Source organism: Chionomys nivalis, chromosome 1 (genome assembly GCF_950005125.1).
Source record: "Chionomys nivalis chromosome 1, mChiNiv1.1, whole genome shotgun sequence".
Classification (NCBI taxonomy): domain Eukaryota; kingdom Metazoa; phylum Chordata; class Mammalia; order Rodentia; family Cricetidae; genus Chionomys; species Chionomys nivalis.
In genome coordinates, this window is record NC_080086.1 from 78,330,600 (window position 1) to 78,349,069 (window position 18,470).

At 47.2% G+C, this 18,470-nt stretch overlaps 1 protein-coding gene across 1 annotated transcript; it reads right to left on the bottom strand.

Moving 5' to 3' along the window:
* Nucleotides 1–5,254: 5,254 nt before the first annotated feature.
* LOC130889006 (all-trans-retinol 13,14-reductase-like) lies at nucleotides 5,255–15,161 on the bottom strand. Its single transcript, XM_057792449.1, has 11 exons — nucleotides 14,993–15,161; nucleotides 12,507–12,689; nucleotides 11,937–12,178; nucleotides 10,787–10,988; nucleotides 9,793–9,990; nucleotides 8,041–8,160; nucleotides 6,953–7,094; nucleotides 6,568–6,677; nucleotides 6,323–6,489; nucleotides 6,006–6,165; nucleotides 5,255–5,758 (listed from the first exon to the last, which is right to left on the bottom strand). The coding sequence occupies exons 1-11, from the start codon at nucleotides 15,159–15,161 to the stop codon at nucleotides 5,613–5,615; spliced, it is 1,839 nt and encodes a 612-aa protein (XP_057648432.1). The 3' UTR covers nucleotides 5,255–5,612.
* Nucleotides 15,162–18,470: the final 3,309 nt, after the last annotated feature.

Sequence of the window (18,470 nt, forward strand, 5' to 3'; positions counted from 1 at the left end):
TTACGGCTGATTTGTCCTTTTTCTTCAGATGTCTCATTTGTCCAGTGGTCTTCAGATTCCTTAGCTGGATACCCTTATTTTCCTGAAAAGACAAACAAAACCCTTCCCCCAATCCGAATTTTTTGGAGATTCTCTTTTGGCATGTTACATCTGATGAAATGAAAGCATTTGTTAGTATTATAGGTTAGTTCAGATTAAAAGGTCATGATGTTTGATGAACTAGCATCTCTTCTAATTAAGAGGTGTATCTTGTTTAAATGGAATCTTTATCAATTTTGATGGCATCTATAGCTTTTCTTCTCCTGTGGAAACAAAAGCAAAACCCTTTTCCTAACCTAACACATGTCCTGGTTTCTATTCAGAGGTCAATACATCATTAAAGTGTATTGGCTGATTTAATTCCACAGTTTTTTATACTACCCAATGTTTCTCCACAGCTGTTGTTCCTTTCTCATTAGCATTTAGAAAATTCAAAGTTAATAAAGCATTATGTAACCTGTTTCTGGGGGTATTTGTCATCCCTTTCTGTTTTTTATTTAACATATCCTTTAGAGCTCTATTTGATCTTTCTGTACCTACCTGTCTTAAAGGATTGTGTGGTATGCTTTGTATTATAATAAGCAAAAAACTGTTTCATTTTCTTAGAGACATATGCTGGAGCATTGTCTTTATTTATCCAGATATAACCATGATGGCCATAACTTCTAGCAAATGTGTGATTACCAAATCAATCTTTTCTGAACACAAAACAGTTGCCCATTGAAAACATGACTAGGTATCAAAGATGCATTCTACAAAATGGAACACCTCCATCTGCCAGATTTCATTCCTTTGAGTACCCTTTGGGTTGCTTCCTGCAGATAGTGGTGTTTGGTTGTATAAGGAACAAGTAGGACATTTCCTGATATCTCCTTGGCTTGTTGACATGTAATAGAAAAGTCCTTTTCTAAATCTTTGCTATTCCCATGATGTTTTTATGAGATTCTGAGCCCTTTAGCGCATTTCCAATCATTAATTGATCAATTTCTTCATTACCTTGTGATAGAGGACCTGGCAGACTCATACAGGATCGAATGTGTGTTATGTATATAGGATGATGCCTATTCCTGATTACATCCTGTACCTGAATAAATAATGAAGTCAATTCTGTATCATCTGGTATAAATTCAGAGGTTTCAATATGTTAGACAACTCTTTCTGCATATTGCGAATCAGTAACTATGTTGAGAGGTCCTTTAAAATCCCTTAGAACCATGAGGATAGCATATAATCCTGACTTTTGGACAGAATCATAGGGCTTTGTTCCACTTAAATATTCTGATTTGTAACCTGCCTTTCCTGATTTATTTGCATCAATATGGAATGTAGGAGCTCCAGTTATTGGTGTGTCCCGTACAATGTGGGGAAGGATCTAGTTAGTTCTCTTTATAAGTTGAATTCCCTTGCTTTTGAGATAGTTGTTGTCAATCTCTCCCAAGAAATTACTACAAGATCTTTGCCAAGGTTCCCTTTCTTCCCATAATTTGTAAATTTTGTCATTATTAAAAGATACTCTGATTTCTGTTGTGTCCTACTTGATGAAGTCTCAATTTTTCTTTTAATAGTAACTTGAGTCTTTTTCCACATAAGTTTTAAATTTTTTACTAGGTTTCTGCGGTAAAAAGATCCATTCTAAGATAATATCTTCCATCTGCTTTAAAATTCCTGTAGGGGAATGTTTGGAGGGTAATATGACTAGAATGCAGTTTAAATTTGGATCCACACGATCCATGTATGTCTTCTGTAATTTCTCTTCAATCAAAGATAAGACTCTCTCAGCTTCAGCTGGGACTTTTTCAGTCCTTGTCACCATCTAAGGTTTTGTTTAAATGAATTAGTTCATCAGGTTTTATCCCAATAGTGGGCCCAAGCAGTGAAATGTCTCCTAACAATCTTTGGATGTCATTAAGAGTCTGAAATAGATCTCTCCTAATTTGTACCTTTTGGGGTTTAACTTTCTGTAACTCTATTTTGTAACCTTAATAATTAATAGAATCTCCTCTTTGTATATTTTTTAATTGCTGAAATAAACACCATGACCAAAAGGAACTTGGAGAGAATGGAGTTTAGTTCATCTTAGAGCTCACAGCCCATCCCTGAGGAAAGTCAGGGAAGGAACCTAAAGGCAGGACCTGAAACACAGCCTTAGAGGAACTCTAATGCTTACTAACTTTCTCCTTGGGCTCGCATTCAGCCTTCACCCTGCTTTCTTATGCCTCCCAGGACCTCCCGAGCAGGCGTGCACTGCCCACAGTGGCTGGGCCCTCCCTCATCAATTGTAAGTCTAGAAAGTATCAGTCAGACAGACTGGCACTCAGAAAGCTTCCCACGGTGCAACTTCTGCTATATGCTAAGTAACTCAGCCACATTGTCTCCTTGTCACCCAGCCAGAATTTCCCCCTTGTACCTGTCAAGCTCCTCTACCTGTTCTTCAGATTCTTTAATCATCTGAAAACTCCACACTGCTAACTATAACATTTTTCTTGTCACAGATCCTCCCATCCCACTTTAAAAAGAAACTGAGTTTCTTCTCCATTAATTTTCAGGAACCACCTGAACTGGTTCTCCTGACCTTTTCTAATGCCAGGATTGGGAACATGGATCTTTCCAGAATGTGTGCCCTGGTCTGAAGCTTTTGTCTGGAGTTATATTCTCGACTGGATTCCTTGGCTTCATCATTCAGGCCACACTCCGTCTGCCTCTGCCTTCATCATGTCCTCTGTATTCCAGCTTCTCCTGGTTCTCTTGGTTAGTTTTCCCGTCCTTTCGTCTTATTTGGGTGCTTGTGTTCTAAAGGACTCAGCTCACAGGCTTATATTCCTTCCTAGCCTCCCCAGTGGATTGGCTCTCCCCACTGCACACTGATAGCTCCTTCTGTCTCCCTCATCTTGATCTCCAGCATGACTTGTTCTGACGTCGCTGTGATCTCCCCAAGAAAATTAAGCCCTGAGAGACAGCCATCGGTGTCCTATCTGCCTACTATGGTTAACACTCTCCACCCTCACCCCCTCACCCCACCAGGGATTTGGGGGTCAAATTTCCTGTTGGAGGTGTCTCTGAACCTGGGGCTCATACAGCTCTTCCAGGTCATGGGTTGCTATGACCTTACACTTGTTGACTCTTGTTGTCGAAGGCAGGAGTTAAGATAGATTTTTAGGAACCAAGATGGACAGCAAGAAGACAGACACATGACATATTCCCATGGTCTAAAGAGCCTCTCCCTTTGGACTGCTGACAATGTTTCCTGTGCTGGCAGACACAGCAGAATTTCTCTCACTTGCAAAGCTGCACTGGAAGGAGATGGCTCCCACCACAGAAAGTCATTTGAGGTTGTTTTCTATAGGTAGACCACTTGAAGCATGTTTTTCTAGACTGTGTGGATGGTGCTGGCCCAGCTGAGGTGTCCACACCAGGGCTGATCTCGCCTATGGAAGCACACGGAGTCTCAAGCAGTGCTCCCGTAGACTATTCTGAGCTTACTTCCCAGCTCAATTGCTAAGGGCAGTTTCGTAATGGGAACCTGCTTGTCATAGATGCTAATAGTTTGTTTTCTGCTATGGATTACAGAAGCCACTTCAGGACCAAACAGCTAACTAAATGTGCTAAGGTGTTTTCCCTGGAGACGGAGCTCTGTGCTCTGGAGAACTCCCCTGGTAGTGATACTCACTCATCTCTCTTCTCCAGGGCCTGGCATGCTTTGCACATGTTCTGAGCCATTCGAACGAGGAAGGGTTTTACTGGGCCCCCAGCTCTGATTCAGTTTTCTCCTAAAGTCTTGCTAGGAAGGTTCAGCTTGGTATTTCCTTAAGAAAGCTGCAGAGTCAGGCGTGGTGAAGGAAACCTTTAAACCCAGCACTCAGGAGGCAGAGGCAGGAGGATCTCTGAGTTTGAGGCCAGCCTGGTCTAGAATAGCAAGTTCCAGGGAGCCAGCGTTACACAGTGAGAGCATCTCTCAAAAAATAAGGGGAAACGGCAGAGATATTAATGTTTAATCTATATTGATCATGGTGATTCTCAGTTCATTTAGTTTCCTGCTCAGCTGTGACTCTTAAATATTTTAGATGAGAAACTCGGGTTTGAGAAACTCGGGAGCCTGCAGAGCACAGCAAACACCCATGAAAGGGGCTTCCTCACACTGTGATAGGAATTTAACTCAGACTACCATGTTAAGTTAATGACTGAATATTGTAATTATTTTCTTTACCCAATGAGTAGGTTACCACTGTTAGTCATGTTTTTGTATTTTCACCTTTTTGTAACTTAACTGTAATGGCTTAATTTTATTTTAAAAAGCTTACTGTGGTATAATAAGTATTTTCCAGTTTATTTTACTGAGCTGCAAGTGCATCTCAGTGGAGTTTCATGTCGTTATTGAACAGAAACCAAAATCAATGTCAAATATCAATGCACTGAAACACTGTATGTATTAATTCCATATTTAAATGAACTAAATTGGTGCCTGTTTAGAATGAGTGAAAGGTTTTTTCCTTTTTTTCAAGACAGGGTTTCTCTGTAACTTTAGCATGTCCTGGTACTAGCTCTTGTAGACCTGGTTGGCCTCAAACACACAGAGATCCCGCTGCCTCCGCATCCCGAGTGCTGGGATTAAAGGGATGGGCTACCATCACCTGGTGAAGTGAAAAGTTTTAAACTTTCACCCACTACCGCACTGATTCATATAAGTCGAGAGTTTCTATTCTGCAGCTCAAAGCAGCTTTGTAATAGTAGGAACTCACGTGACAGATGATACAATGCTCACAAGTTTAAAAATACTACATAAGTTGTTTTGCCTCATCCATGTATATAAAACAAGTGAATTTGATGTTTAGTCTGAGAGCCCATTTCCCAAGTTATCTCATATGTATTCAAATATTACAGACTCTGATGCAATTCATATTCCAAGTATTTTGGAAAACAATACTCAGTTTCTAATATGTGCCAGAAACTACAAATGTCATCGCTAGGCTCAGTGATCATTAGGCTTCCTGTATTCAGGCCCAACGTCTCCACTCTCGTCCCCTCCCTGCCAGGCTGGCCATTCTGTAGTCAAGATGTCAGCAGGCTGGTGTATGGGACATTTTGCAGGTGCAGTGGTATCTCTTGGTCCATCTCTGATTGGAATGCTCCTTCAGGCTGCTTCTATCAGAGGACAAAGCTCAAGGCCAAGAGCCCCTTGCCTCTTACTTTGAGAATTGCCACCCCAAATCCATGCTGGTCATCCTTCCCTTTGACAGAGGGGAGAGCACAATACTAGAGTGGGTAGAGCAAAAAGCTTCAGGGCAGAACTGGACCAACCTACTCCAATAGCCAACACCCTCAGGGGTTCTGAGTGTTTGACCCTTGCTCAGTGCTGGGTGTGGGGAAGGCATGGGAGCATTCTTCATCTTGAGACATCAAGACTGTGCAGCCCACACTAAGCCTTAGGTAGAAATGCAGGGTGCAGAGGAGAACTCGATTCGCAGCAGGCATCAGAAACAAAGCGCTTTTGAATATATGCACAAGGAAGTACAGCAGAAGGACACCATGAGAGAGAAGTTGGGGAGGTGCCGTTTTCTGGCTTAGCTCTGAATGGGCTACTTCATCTTCTTCTTCTGTTGTGCCTGGACCTTTGAGCCAAGAGCCTGCAGATCTGAGTACAAGTTCCTCTTCAGGATGGCACTGCTGCACAGCAAGGCCCCTTGTAGGGCCCCTATTAGACCACACGTGAAGATATCTTGGCCTAGAAAGCAAAAGCAGTGGTCCATGAATGTCTACACACATGAAGATGGGCAAGCAATGGTTCTTGTGTTCATCCCTCCATTTCAGGGCCACCCAATGAGAGACAGCTTCAGATAGACCCCAGGACTGTAGTGAGCCAAGGTAGCCCAGCTCCTAATATGGGACCCAAAGGGGACAGCGGGGTCTGAGGATGGGAACAAAAGATTGTGTCAGGGAATCCCAGATTCTGGCAAAGTGAAGGATTGTACCTGTCAGGTAGAGGTTGGGGATGGGGGTTTGGGCTCTTAGGGAAGCCATAGCATGAGGATGCAGACGAGCCAGGTCATGGTCGGCCCCATAGGGAGCACCTCGGGGAGCAGCCAGATAGTACTGGTTGGTCAGTGGGGATCCCCCAATCACACTGTCCACCTGAGGAGGCAAAAGGGCAGGGCAAAGGTGAACAAGGAAATCTGCAAGGACCTGACCCTTCCTCGCGACTCTGTTACCTCAGGCTGTACCCCTGCACCCAGGAAAGACAATTAAGGCGTGTGTCATCATCTCCAGCATTGTGAACATCAGCCCCTACCTTGCCCTCCAGCTGTGGGAACAGTTTCATGACCATGGACATAGAGGCTTCCACGAAGGTGTTTTTGAGGGTCTCATAGTCAGCACCCCGCTTGCCTTGTGGCTCCTCCTGCCACTCCTCAAACCACTCGAAGGCCGTGGGTACCAGCACAGTCATGGTGGATCGACCTGCAGGTATACAGCCATGTCCTTGCTGCTTGGCCCTGCCTTGACCCACACCTAGCTCCCCTGGACCTAGAGCCCTACCTGGAAATCTGTCCTCCCAGGTTGGGTCCTTGGTTGATGGGAAGGCAATGAAAAAAAGGGGAATGTGTTCTGGAGCCTTTTCCTTGGGCATAGAGATGTAGCGTTCCATCCTGTAAATGAGGTGGGTGTGACTGCCAATCTCTAGGCCATTTTCCTCTGAAACCACCAACAGCACCCAGAAGATGGTTCACTTCCAGAAACTCCCCACAGGGTGAAACAGACACAGCTTTGGTATATAAACCCTTTCTGGACGTCCACTGGGGACCACGCACCTGCTCCCTCAACACACATCCTCCTGCGACTCCTAGAACCATGTCAAGGGTGGAAGCGTGGTCCTGAGGGTTGAGGCCCAGAGCCATCAGTCTTCCCACCCCTCCCATCTTACGCTTTATCCATGTCCGTGTCAAAATAAACATAGTAGTTGGTGCACTGAAGCTTCAGGTCCTGCTTGGTTCCTCTCAGGCAGATGAAAAGTGAGAGCGCGCTTATGATGCCAGGCCTTATCATCGCCAGCTGCTTCTTCACATCTGTAGAGGGAGCCAGTGAGCACTGCATTGCAGGAGCTGTGACCAGACAGCTCCTCCTGCCAGGACAGCCTCAGGATACTCCCTTTCTGACCTGCAGCTTGCTGCTCAGCTGCCAGCATCCACAGAGACATAGCCACTTTTACAGCTCTTCCTACAGGATCCTGGCAGGGACCTGCTCTTCCTGGTGTGTCCATCAGCCTCAGATTCTTTCCTCCTCTACCAATTCTGCTCCATGCACCACTGGTCATAGGTGCTGGCTCCCACACTGCTAATTCACAGCACCTCTGCACGATCAGACTGTCCCAGTTGTCCCCTTAGATACTGTAGGTGCACATGGACAAGTGTGTGTCCGGATGTGCGGGGAGGAGTCGGCAGGCAACATGGTTGTCTTCTTCCACTCAGGGATCTAACTCAGATCACCAGACTTTGCAGTAAATTTCTTTTTTCCTGTAGCCATCTCTATGGTCCTTGATGTTTCTAGAGGCAGGGTCTCACGTTGCCATGGAGACATCCATGATGAAAGATTATTGCCAAATACCCCTCTTCTATCTTGCCTGTTTGTGAAATCAAACCCAGGGCTTGATGCATGCTAGACAAGCTCACTAATCAACTGAGTTTCACCCCCAGCCCTCTTCTGCCCTTCGAGAGTCCTTTTCTATTAGAGTCCCAGTTTCTCAGGCAAATAAACAGGCTTTGGATTCTCAGCCTGAAGTCCACAACCTACACATTGGCAACAGACATATAACAGGGTCCTCAGAGCTCCACCATTGCCTCTGTGAAGGTACCTTCACCTGTGTGGTCCTGGGTTCCCCAAATGTAAATGTGATGGTGCTGGTAGCAGAGGGGAGATCGACCGCCAGAGGGGTGCCCAACAAGAGGACGAGCGTCACCCAGGCTGGGTTATAAGCTCCACAGTAGAATGCCAGTTCAGAGGACCAGCCTTTACCTGGCAGACAGCGGACACTCTCTGGCACTAAGTGCTGGTAGGTATTGAACACTCCTGCATTGGAGATGACGACGGGGCAATAGATGTTCACCAGCTCATGTCCGTTCTTGACACTGACACCTGTAGACACAAGAATATGGCTGAGGTTCTGTGAGCTCCTGAAGAAGAGAAAGATAGGGGTGCACTGAACCTAGGGGCTCACACATGCCAGAAAAGTGCTGTACCACTGAATTACATCCCATACTTAAGTGAGTTGTTTTTCTGCTGGTACAGATAATCTGCTTCTCCATATCTCTTTTAAGTTTATGGAAAATTTGATCACTGTGAACCCGATTTTCCATTTGCTTTAACTAAATAAAATCAATGTTGGGTGTGGAGGCTGAGTTAGCAGCTGGTTGAGAGAAAGGAATCACAGAGTCATGGTTGTCTGTAAGATGATAGGCACATGGAGAGGAGAAGGGAAAGACTTGGTGTAGCATCGGTTATTTTGTTTTGGCAGAGTGGAAGGACGTTCTCTTTTGGAGAGGCCAGCAGAGAGAAGGTCAGCTATCTGCTACTCAGCCTCTCTGAGCTAGCACGTTCCCCCCCCCATCCTTTTTTTCCAGAGTCTTATTAAAAGTAGAACAATGGAGATTTAATTAAAAGCTTATTCATCACCAATAATATTGCCAGTGCCTGCTGGAACAGAATTTCCACAGGCCATGGCCTGAGTAGCTGGCCCGCTGCCAGAGAAGAAGACCAGTAACTTTGAAGCCAAAGTTTTCTTGCAAAAACAGCAGCAGATTGAAGCGCAGCCTCTGTGCCAACAGAAAAAAAAGTCACTTAATGCTGTGATATCACTCGGTGGTACAGCACATGTCTGGCATGTGTGAGCCCCTAAGTTCACTGCACCCCTACCTTTCATAAAACAAAATCCAAGAAAGCGTGAAATGTATTTCTCTCAGAGCTTTAATTATGGTATGATGACATATGCCTGTAATCCTACCATTTAGGAGGAAGAAACAACACAACCAGGGGCTAAAAGGGCAGCTACCAGTATAAAGCAAATTAAGGACTAAAACTGACCACGTAAGACCCCACCTCAAAATATTAGATCTGTCTAGAGCTACACTATAGACAGATGTCTCCTAAGCCCTCCTTTCTCAAACCAGAAGTTCCTCTGAGCAAAGGAGGCCCCAGGCATTCACACTCAGCCCGAACCTCAAATGCTCTGTCTTGTCCGTCTCTGGCTCTTCTCACCCACCCATAAGGTCTTGCTTATCTTTAGCCAAGTGCTCCCATCCCAAGAACACTGGTTTTCTGGAGTCCCGGGCCTCCCTCACTGCTGCCAAGTTCTTCGTCCTCAGTGCTCCCATCACTCAGCTTCATGAATCACAAGAGTTTCTGTGGTCCGCTGTAGCCTCTGTGTCCAACCTCATCTCTGGCCATTCTCACAAAACCCTTATGTCAATCCTGACCTGCTGTAACAACTGATTCTCTTCCTTTGTTCTGCGTGGTGGTCAGGGTGCTGCAGCCCACATGTGGAGCTCAGAGGACAACTTACAGGGTCAATTCTCTCCTTCCAACATGTAGGCTGTGGAACCAAACTGAGGTCATCAGGCATAGTGGCTGGAATATTTATCCAGTGAGCTGTCTCACCAGCCCAGACCCAAGGATCTTACCCTGAATGTACAAGCTGGTTCAACTATAAAGACACATCAGGTCCCTTTCACCACAGCCCAGTGACCCCTCAGTTCAGTGCAGGTCTCTTACCACAGGCTCTCCCAGCAGAGTCCAGCAGCACACCCTTCACGGTGGCCCTGGTGAGGACAGCGCCCCCGGCACGCTGAATCAATGGGATGGTATGGAAGGCGATCTCACTGGATCCTCCTCGGGGGTAATACGCCCCTTGTATGTAGTGGTCAATTGTCAGAGCATGCATTGAAAAGGCGGTGTGGCTGGGGGTTACTCCTAAAGCATAAAAAAAGAAAGAAAAGATGAGCGGGCAAGAGTGGTCACTTGGCACCATTCTGGAAGAAACAGGGCTTCTTGTGAAGGGTCATGTGAGTCCATCCCAGGATCCCATGCTCCTTTTGAGTTTAGTGGGATATAAATACACTCCCTGAAAACATTATCCTGCAGACACCAAGGAAGTCACTGCCAGTGATGGCTAAAGAGAAAACTTGCCATTGAGCTGTGTGACAGTCTCACCTCAAAGCTGAAATGGAAGGATCACTGAATCAAAGCCAGACTAGCCTACAGAGAGTTCCAGACCACCCTGAACAAAGTCAGAACCTGTCTCAGGGGTGAGCATGTGGAGGAGAAAATGCACTGGGGATGTAGCTCAATTAGCAGGGTGCTTTCCTAGCATGCAGGAAGGCCTGGGTTTGCTCTCCAGCACCGTGAACCCAGGCTTAGTGACTCATAGCTCTAATCCTAGCACTGGGATTGGAGGCAGAAGGATCAGGATTTAAGGGCACCCTTCAAAACAAGAATTCAAAGATTGCCTGGAAGACCCTGCCTCCAAAAAGGAATGAAAAGAAAAAGGAGAGAAGAAGAAAAGATAAAGGGGAAAAAAAGAAAAATGAATCTCGAGTTTATAAAAAAAGAATTTCTACCAGTGTCCAGCAAGGAACAGACTTCTCAGCCCTATGGACAAATTTTATCAGGCCTGGTCTATTCTGGCTTGTCAGCTAGGCAGATGGGGAAGAAAGACCAAAAGTTGGGAGAGCAGCAGCTTAGAAGAGCCTGGGTCAGGAGCACCCACCGTACGTGGGGAAGATGTAGCTGAGAACGGCCTGGAGCTCAGGGGAAGCCCCGAGCTGCTGCAGGACCTCGGCCAGGCTCTGGGTAGATGCTCGGCAGAAGGGAGAGAAACGAGTCAGCAGCCCGAACTTGTTGAGGAGCTGAGTCAAGGGCAATGGGAGGAACTTCAGTAGGATGGCATGAGAGGCTCCACGGGCCACCACCTGGGGAGAAAGAGTAGGGTGAGTCTCTAGAGCCCCTGTAGGCTGACAACTCTCTTGTCCCCGGCACTGACTGCAGGCCCGGCAATGCTTACTCATGTCTGAATTTTTGGACTTAAAAAAAATGTAAGCTGAGCAGGCGTTGTGGCTCAGGCTTGTGATCCCAACAGCTGAGATGCTAAGTCAGGAGAACTGCTATGAGTTCAAGGGCAACCAGAGCCATAGACTGACACACGAGTCAGGACTGAATAGCAAGATTTTCTTCCTCATCACAACATATACAATAACAACAACAGCATAACAGCAACAACAACATGGCCACGGATTTTTCTCCTTCTTACCACTATGAGTCTGCCATTGCCCTTCCTTCACCAGCTCAAAAAAAACTGTATTTTTTTTTATTATATATATAGAGTCCGATATATCCCTGTGAACTCCTAATCCTCCACCTCGTACCTCCTGAGTGCCAGGATTACCATCTTGCTCAGTGTATGCAGTGCTCAGGAACTTATTTAGAGGTTTGTACATGCGAAGCATGAGGCATATCTCCTGCCCTCAAATCCCTACCAAACATACGGTCCAGAAACCAGGTGTGATGGCATACACCCAGCAGAGACAGGTGGATCTCTGTGAGTTCCATGCCAGCCAGCGCTAAACTGTGGGACTCTTTCTCAAAAATCACAAACCAACCAAGAGTCTTGCTCCTCTCAGGGGACATCTAACTTCCTCAAAGTCTGACTCCCCCGGGGTGCCATCTAGAGGCCAGTGTGAGGGCAGCAGCTGAAGAGCCAAGCAGAGCACAGACGTATACAAGTGTACACTGCATTCAGGACAGACATGACCAGTCCTTCCTGCCTACCTCCCCACCTCAGTTCCTCCCAACCAGGTCCTTCAGCAATGAAACACTCTTGTTGGGAATGAACTGTGGATGCTGATTGGAGTTCATGCTACCTTAACTAGCTCCATGTACTTGTCAATGACAGCTTCTTCCTTGGGGAACTTCTCCTTAAGGCCCTGGATGTACTGTTTCCTCCCACTGTACATGGGGAATTCCTTTCGGCCACTAGGTTTTTCTAGTATCATCAGGTCATGAGGAGAAGCCATGGGGGCCCAGTCCAGCTGCCCTTCAGTGATCTGGTCCAAGATAAAACGGCCAATGTTGCCTTCCCGCATGCGTCCAATATAATGGATTCCTGTTGGGTGGTGGAAAGAAGAAGTACATAGATAAAAGGATTGCTCCCTGGAAATGTGCCAGGTAAGGAAGAGGTTGCCCTGCCTGGCCAAGTTCATGTCCAGAGAAGGCTGCCCACCCGTTCTAAAGGAATCTACCAGAACATATACAACCCAATTCTTGCCAGGCCAGACAGAAATGGAGATGCCCAGAAAGAAGCTGGGACCTGCAAAATATACAGGTGACCCCTAATTATCCCATTGTGCATACCCAATATCACCCCATAGAACCTGTTCCTAGCCTCCGAAAGACAGAGCCAAGCTCCCAACCCTTTTCTACACAGCCCTTACCAGTGTCAAATTCAAGACCATTTTCTCTGAAGGTATGACAGCAGCCCCCTGCCTTGGTATGTTGTTCCAGGACAAGGACTCTTTTGCCAGCTTTAGCCAGAATCGCAGCTGAGGCCAGCCCCCCAATGCCACTGCCAATCACCACGGCATCCAGCTTCTCTGGTACTCGGCTGGCTGAGAATGCTGAAGAGAGGAGGAGACAGAGGGCGGGCTTCTCAGACAAGAGCAGGGAGGCAGAGAAGTCAGAGAAGCCAGAGGGGACCTCTCTAGCTTATAGTATGTGAGACCCCTCTAAGGCAACCCTGGCATGCTGGTGCACTACTGGGATTCCAGCCCCTGGAAGGTGGGTTAGGAGTTCAAGGTCATCCTCAGTTATACAGATGACCTGCAGGACAACCTGGGCTCATTAGACCCAGTGTTGAAACAGGACAGAAAGAGAGACAGACCCCTGTCTAGGGCACTTTAGCAGAGAACTCTTGATTAATATGGCTCGAACCTTTTTTCCAGGGAATACTCATTCCAGGAAGGCAGATTAAACAGTGATGAGATAGGTCTTAACCCTACTATGTACCTGAGAATTTTCATACCTTTCAAAGAAAGTAGGAAGCAGCTGACTACCAGAAAGAGGGCAAGAGCATAGGCATTGTTATCTAAGTGCAGACATTTCTATGAATGTGATCACGGAAAGAAAAGAACACGGGGAGGGAGGAGCCTGTGCTGGGGGCTCTGGGAACTGGGCTTCTTTGGAAGAGGCAAGGTCTAATAATGCCAATGGAGCTGGGGCAGGCAGGGCTGCTCAGAGCTGTTACTCTGAGAGTCACAGCACCAACCTCACACAGACCACTGGTGTGGCAGTCACCTGACAGGACCAAGCTAGAAAGCTCTTCCTACAGAAGACCTGAATTTGTTGTTTCTCCTGCTCTCTCCCTCATTTCCCCTTTCGTTCTTTCCTTTCCGGGATTCGTTGATGTGGGTTTTCTGGAGACAGGGTTTCACTGTGCAGCCCTAAAGGCCTGAACTCCCTGTGTAGAGATCCACCTGACTTTCCTCCCCAGCATGGGGTCACAGGAATGCGCCACTAGGTTCAGAAATCTGTTCATTAAAATCCCTGCCCAGGGCAGATGCAGGGCCGCACAGCTTCACTTGTGGCACTTAGAGGTAGAGGAAGAAGACTCTCAGTGAGTTCAAGGCCAGCCTGGTTTATATAGAAAGTTGCCGTACAGCCTGGGGACTAGAGAGATAGTGTCCCCCAAAGAGTTCACTGCTCAGGCCCTTGTGGCTCACATCTGTGATTCCACCATCTGTAATCTCTTTCTTATGGTATGAGAACATTGTGAATTTGAAGCACAGTTTGCCCACATAGCAAGTTCTAAAGTTAGCCCGGGCTACAAGTATGAGATCTAAGCCCCTCCCCAAATCCACAAACAATAACAGTAATGAGATACCTAAATTAGCACACTTTAGGAAGTAGACACTCAAGGATTAGGAATACATGGTCAGTCCCCAGTAAATAGTGAACTGAGGTAACCTGGGCTAAAGTTTACAAGCAAGAGTCCCCTGGAAGCCGGGCGGTGGTGGCGCACGCCTTTAATCCCAGCACTTGGGAGGCAGAGGCAGGCAGACCTCTGTGAGTTCGAGACCAGCCTGGTCTACAAAGGGAGTTCCAGGACAGGCTCCAAAGCTACAGAGAACCCTGTCTCGAAAAGCCAAAAAAAAAAAAAAAGAGTCCCCTGGAGGTCAAACATGAAATCCTTGTTTGTTTTTTGAAGGTTTTACATTTTAGGGTTTTGGTTATTTGGTGTTTGTTTAGACAGTGTCTCTCTGTGTATTCCAGCCTGGAATTGCTAGTTTGCACCACTATGCGCAGCTCCAACACTTCTTTTGAATCTCGAAGGCCGGGCATGTTGGTACCTGCTTGTAATCCCATCTTCCTGTAGGCAAAAGCAGAAGGGCTGCTCTGAGTATGAGCCTGGGCTTCATGGTGAGTTTGAAGCCAGCTCCAAACCAAAAGTGAGACCTTTCACAAAAACCAAAAACACTGGGAGCAACTCTACTCGTGTTTCACAGATGTCGGGATGACATCTCCCAAATTTATAATAAAGCTTCAGTCCTATGAACTGGGACTACACTTTGCCTGTCAAACCACTTGTTGGGAAAATTTTCTGTGCTGCTTCCTATAACACGAGTTTGCACAGTAGCATAGGAAAAAGTTGGTTCTATAACCAAGTAGGTGAAAGGTCTCTTACTCTGTGTCAGCTGTTATCTGAAAAGATTCCAACTGGAAGTGCTGGGACTAAGTTATGCCCACATCTTGGTATGCCAAGGGTAGTGCCCACACCCAAAACTTCAGGAGCAAAGAATACTAAGACGTGGAGGTTCTATGTGCAAGCGAGTTTTCCCGGCACTTTTCTAATGGGCAGATAGGTCCGTTCCCTCCATGAGACAACCTGAGAGCAGTCCTGGAACCCACAGTCCCTCCAGCTGACCTTGTTTGAGAACCTTCTTCCTAGCGTCCTTGTCGGTCACCAGGGGTTCAGGTGGCCGCTTGACGTCCTCGGCAAAGGGGTTCGGGGAGTTTCCGCTGAAGAGACCCAAGTAAACCCTGCGGAGACCCGCCAGCAGCAGCGTGGCCAGTAGCAGCAAGGTGAGCCACATCGTGCAGCCTGAGCTTGGAATAAGGCGACTTCTCTGTCTGGGTCAGCTTTTATGTCGGAAGCTCTGCTCCAGTAGTTTGTCATTAGAGAAACACCAAACAAACCGGTCCAACGAACTTTGACCAATGCCGGTGCAAAGCTGATCTTGAAGGTCCATCTTCGCCCTTTGTTTGACGCAGTTTCAATTGCCTTCATGGAAACTTTGTTCCTGCTCAGGCCAGGACACACTTAGCACCTGCGCGATGAGGCTCCAAGGCTATGCGGTGACCCTTACTGGTAGGTTGGCAATGTGTCTGATGAGTCAGGCGGGTGTTGTGAGGAAGGTGCAGGTGAGGGAGACAATGGGGGATGGAAATGGTCACCGCTGGGCAGGACAAGGCTGAAGGTTGCAGGTCTGACCGCGATTCACCTGGGAGGCAGAGAAGACCTGTGTTCTGGTGCCAGTTCTGTGATGGATTCGCTGAAACCTCAGAGGCAACTCATTGCTTTTTTCTACTTTCCCTCACAGGCAATGAGAAAGTTTTTGTCCCCGCATCCCTACACAGCCTCCGCCTGTCTGGATTGCATGAAGTGAGAGCCCTGTTGAGAGTTGCAGAAGCTCTGTCCTGAATCTGTCGCTCACTGCAGAATCCTGGTCCATGAAGTTGCCCCTAATTGCAGTTCCTTGGACAGGGCCTCTAAGTTCAGAGCCACAGGGAACAAGACTCAAGAAAGACCATCAGGGATCATCATGCCCCTGTGTCCATTTGCATTTAAGGATAAATCAGCTTCTAAATGACCTCTTTAAGTTAGCTCCAGAGGACAGTGTAGCTATCCTACCCTCTTAACGTTGCCCTTTGAGAAAAGTAGGTCCGAGATAAGTACTTGATTTGAGAATGTTTTTATAGGAAGCCCATTTCCTCAAACACCAGCCATCAGGAGGAGGGACTTCATAACTGAGGATTTTGTCCCTTTCACAGGCCCCAGCAGCACTCCAGTCGACCACTTAAAGCAGGGCATGCCTCTGTGATGCTTGGTTTGTTTCCCACACAGTGAGAGGAAAACCTTCCTGAGCCTGCCATAGCAAACCTACCTGTGCCCCTGCCAGGTCAGCTGGTGTGTGTGTGTGTGTGTGTGTGTGTGTGTGTGTGTGTGTGTGTGATCCTGTGCTGCCGTCCAGGCCAAGATGGGAGGAAAGGAAAAGAGAGGTGGATGCTGAGGTTCCAGGGAGAGAAAGCTAGTTCCGGGGGATGCTGCAGGTCAGGGACTACCACATCCTTCCTAGATCACAGCCCAAAAGCTGTCAATGATCCCAGTTTGTTACTGGCAGCCAGACTTTGAGGAAGGTGGATCAGATTCCTCCAGTCAGGAGCCGACTCTGTGGAGATGCCTGTCTCCTGCCTTAGTTCTCCGAGCCTGTGAAGTGTGACTGTCGGCTGTGTGAGAACCCTCCAGCCACGTTTTTCTTCCCTTGGTATTAAGGGTGGAATCTAGTGTCCTGCCGCTATGGTACAACCCCGGCCTTTCCACCTGACTCCTTGGTGTGGGTGTGAGCATGCCTGCCATATAGAAACAGGAGGCCCGAAGAGGACTGCCAATTGCCCTGTTCTGTCTCTCTGTGCCTTGTGCCTTTGAAGCTGGGTCTCTGACAGAACCAGGAACTAGGACCATCAACTGGTAGTCATTACATCTTCATCCCCATACTGCAAGGGAGCCAAACTCAGGTCTCTACTCCCGAAGCAAGCTCTCTTACCCAAATTCTCTTACCCACTGAGCTGTCTTCCCAGCCTCTTCTTATTTTGCTTTTTAAGATTTTATTTAGTGCGGTGGGGGGGGGAGTGGAACTGTTTGCCATGGTGCCTATGTGGAGTCAGAAGACAACTTGTTTCTCCTTCTACCATGTGGGTCCCTCTGGGGATTGAACTCAGGTCGTCAGACTTGCTGGCAAGCACCTCTACCCACTAAGCCATTTCACCTGCCCTTATTTTGTTTTTTACTGAGACAATGTCTTGCTATGTAGACTGGAGCTCTATGTAGATGAGATGACCCTGAAATTTAAAGTGATTCTCCTGACTCTGTCTCCAGGGGCATACACTACCATATTGAGGGTGATCCCTGATCTTCATATTTTTTTCCATTGTTGGGAATTGAACCCAGGATCTCACACATGATGAGCAATTGCTTTTCCTCTGATCTATGTCCCAGGCTTTGTGTTTTTCTGTTGACCCACACACATCAATCCCTGCCACTAAGGTCTTGGGAACTCTTGTCCACGAGAAGACTGTCTCAGTTTGACACAATCATCTGATGTGACAGGCGTACATGATGTCTAGTCCCTCGTGATTGTGATGTGATCTTTGTCCTGCCCTAGTCCTGGATGACATGAGATGAAAGGCAAAGGAGCTGGGCGAGAGTTCTCAGTTTTCCACAGCGTTGTCCCAGCCTTGAGAAGCAGAAGCAAGCCTCGGCTACATAGCAAGTCTGAGGCCAGACTGAACTGCATCTCCACATCCTGTTTGTATATCCACATCCCTACGTCAGAGAGAGAGAGAGAGAGAGAGAGAGAGAGAGAGAGAGAGAGAGAGAGAGAGAGAGAGAGAGAGAGAGAGAGGTTCATCAGCTAAGAACATTTGAACATTTGTTGCCCTTGCAGAGGCCCAGGACTGAGCTCTTGCACCTGCATGGCAGCTGACAGGCATCTGTAGCTCCATCTCCAGCTGGTCCAATTCCCAATGGACATCTTTACATATATGATAGACACACCTGCATGAATACAAATAATAATTTCTAAAAATTGAGTGTGGTCGTGTGGTGACACATTCGTGTAATCCCCGCGTTAGGACTGTGGAGACAGACAGATCTCTAAAGCTCACTGACTGGCCAGCCCAGCCTGCTTGTTGGATTTCAGGCAAATGAGAAATCCCATCTGAAACAACGAAGCTGACAGACCCTGGGTTGTCACAGCACCTGGGGTTGTCCTACTCACTGTCTCACACACAGACATGTACACCGCACACACAGGAGCGTGCATGCTTTTGTGGACACATATAAGTTGAGCTGGAGATGTAGCTCAGTGGTAGAACATTTACTTGGCCTGCATGAAGACACTGGCACCACAACTACACACACACACACACACACACACACGATCATTTTGGCTTAGCAAGATTACAATATCATCTGGTATTTTGAGTTTTTTCGTCCCTCTAGAGAACAGGCCTAGACTCGTAAGCCCCAGAGCTCCTCCTGTGTCTAGCACCTGAACAGAGCCAGAGCTCTTCAGTAAAGTGCAACCGCCAGTCAGCCTCACCCCCATAAGCCAGCTAGGTCT

Bases quoted from the DNA above. Each gene is read 5' to 3' on its own strand.
- LOC130889006 (XM_057792449.1), bottom strand. From the start codon at position 15,161: ATGTGGCTCACCTTGCTGCTACTGGCCACGCTGCTGCTGGCGGGTCTC. The intron at 12,179-12,506 runs GTAAGGGCTGTG...ACCACCCAACAG, and splicing joins TGGTCTTGAATTTGACACTG to GAATCCATTATATTGGACGC. The intron at 7,095-8,040 runs GTAAAGGCTGGT...CTCCCTCTACAG, and splicing joins GAGTGTCCGCTGTCTGCCAG to ATGTGAAGAAGCAGCTGGCG.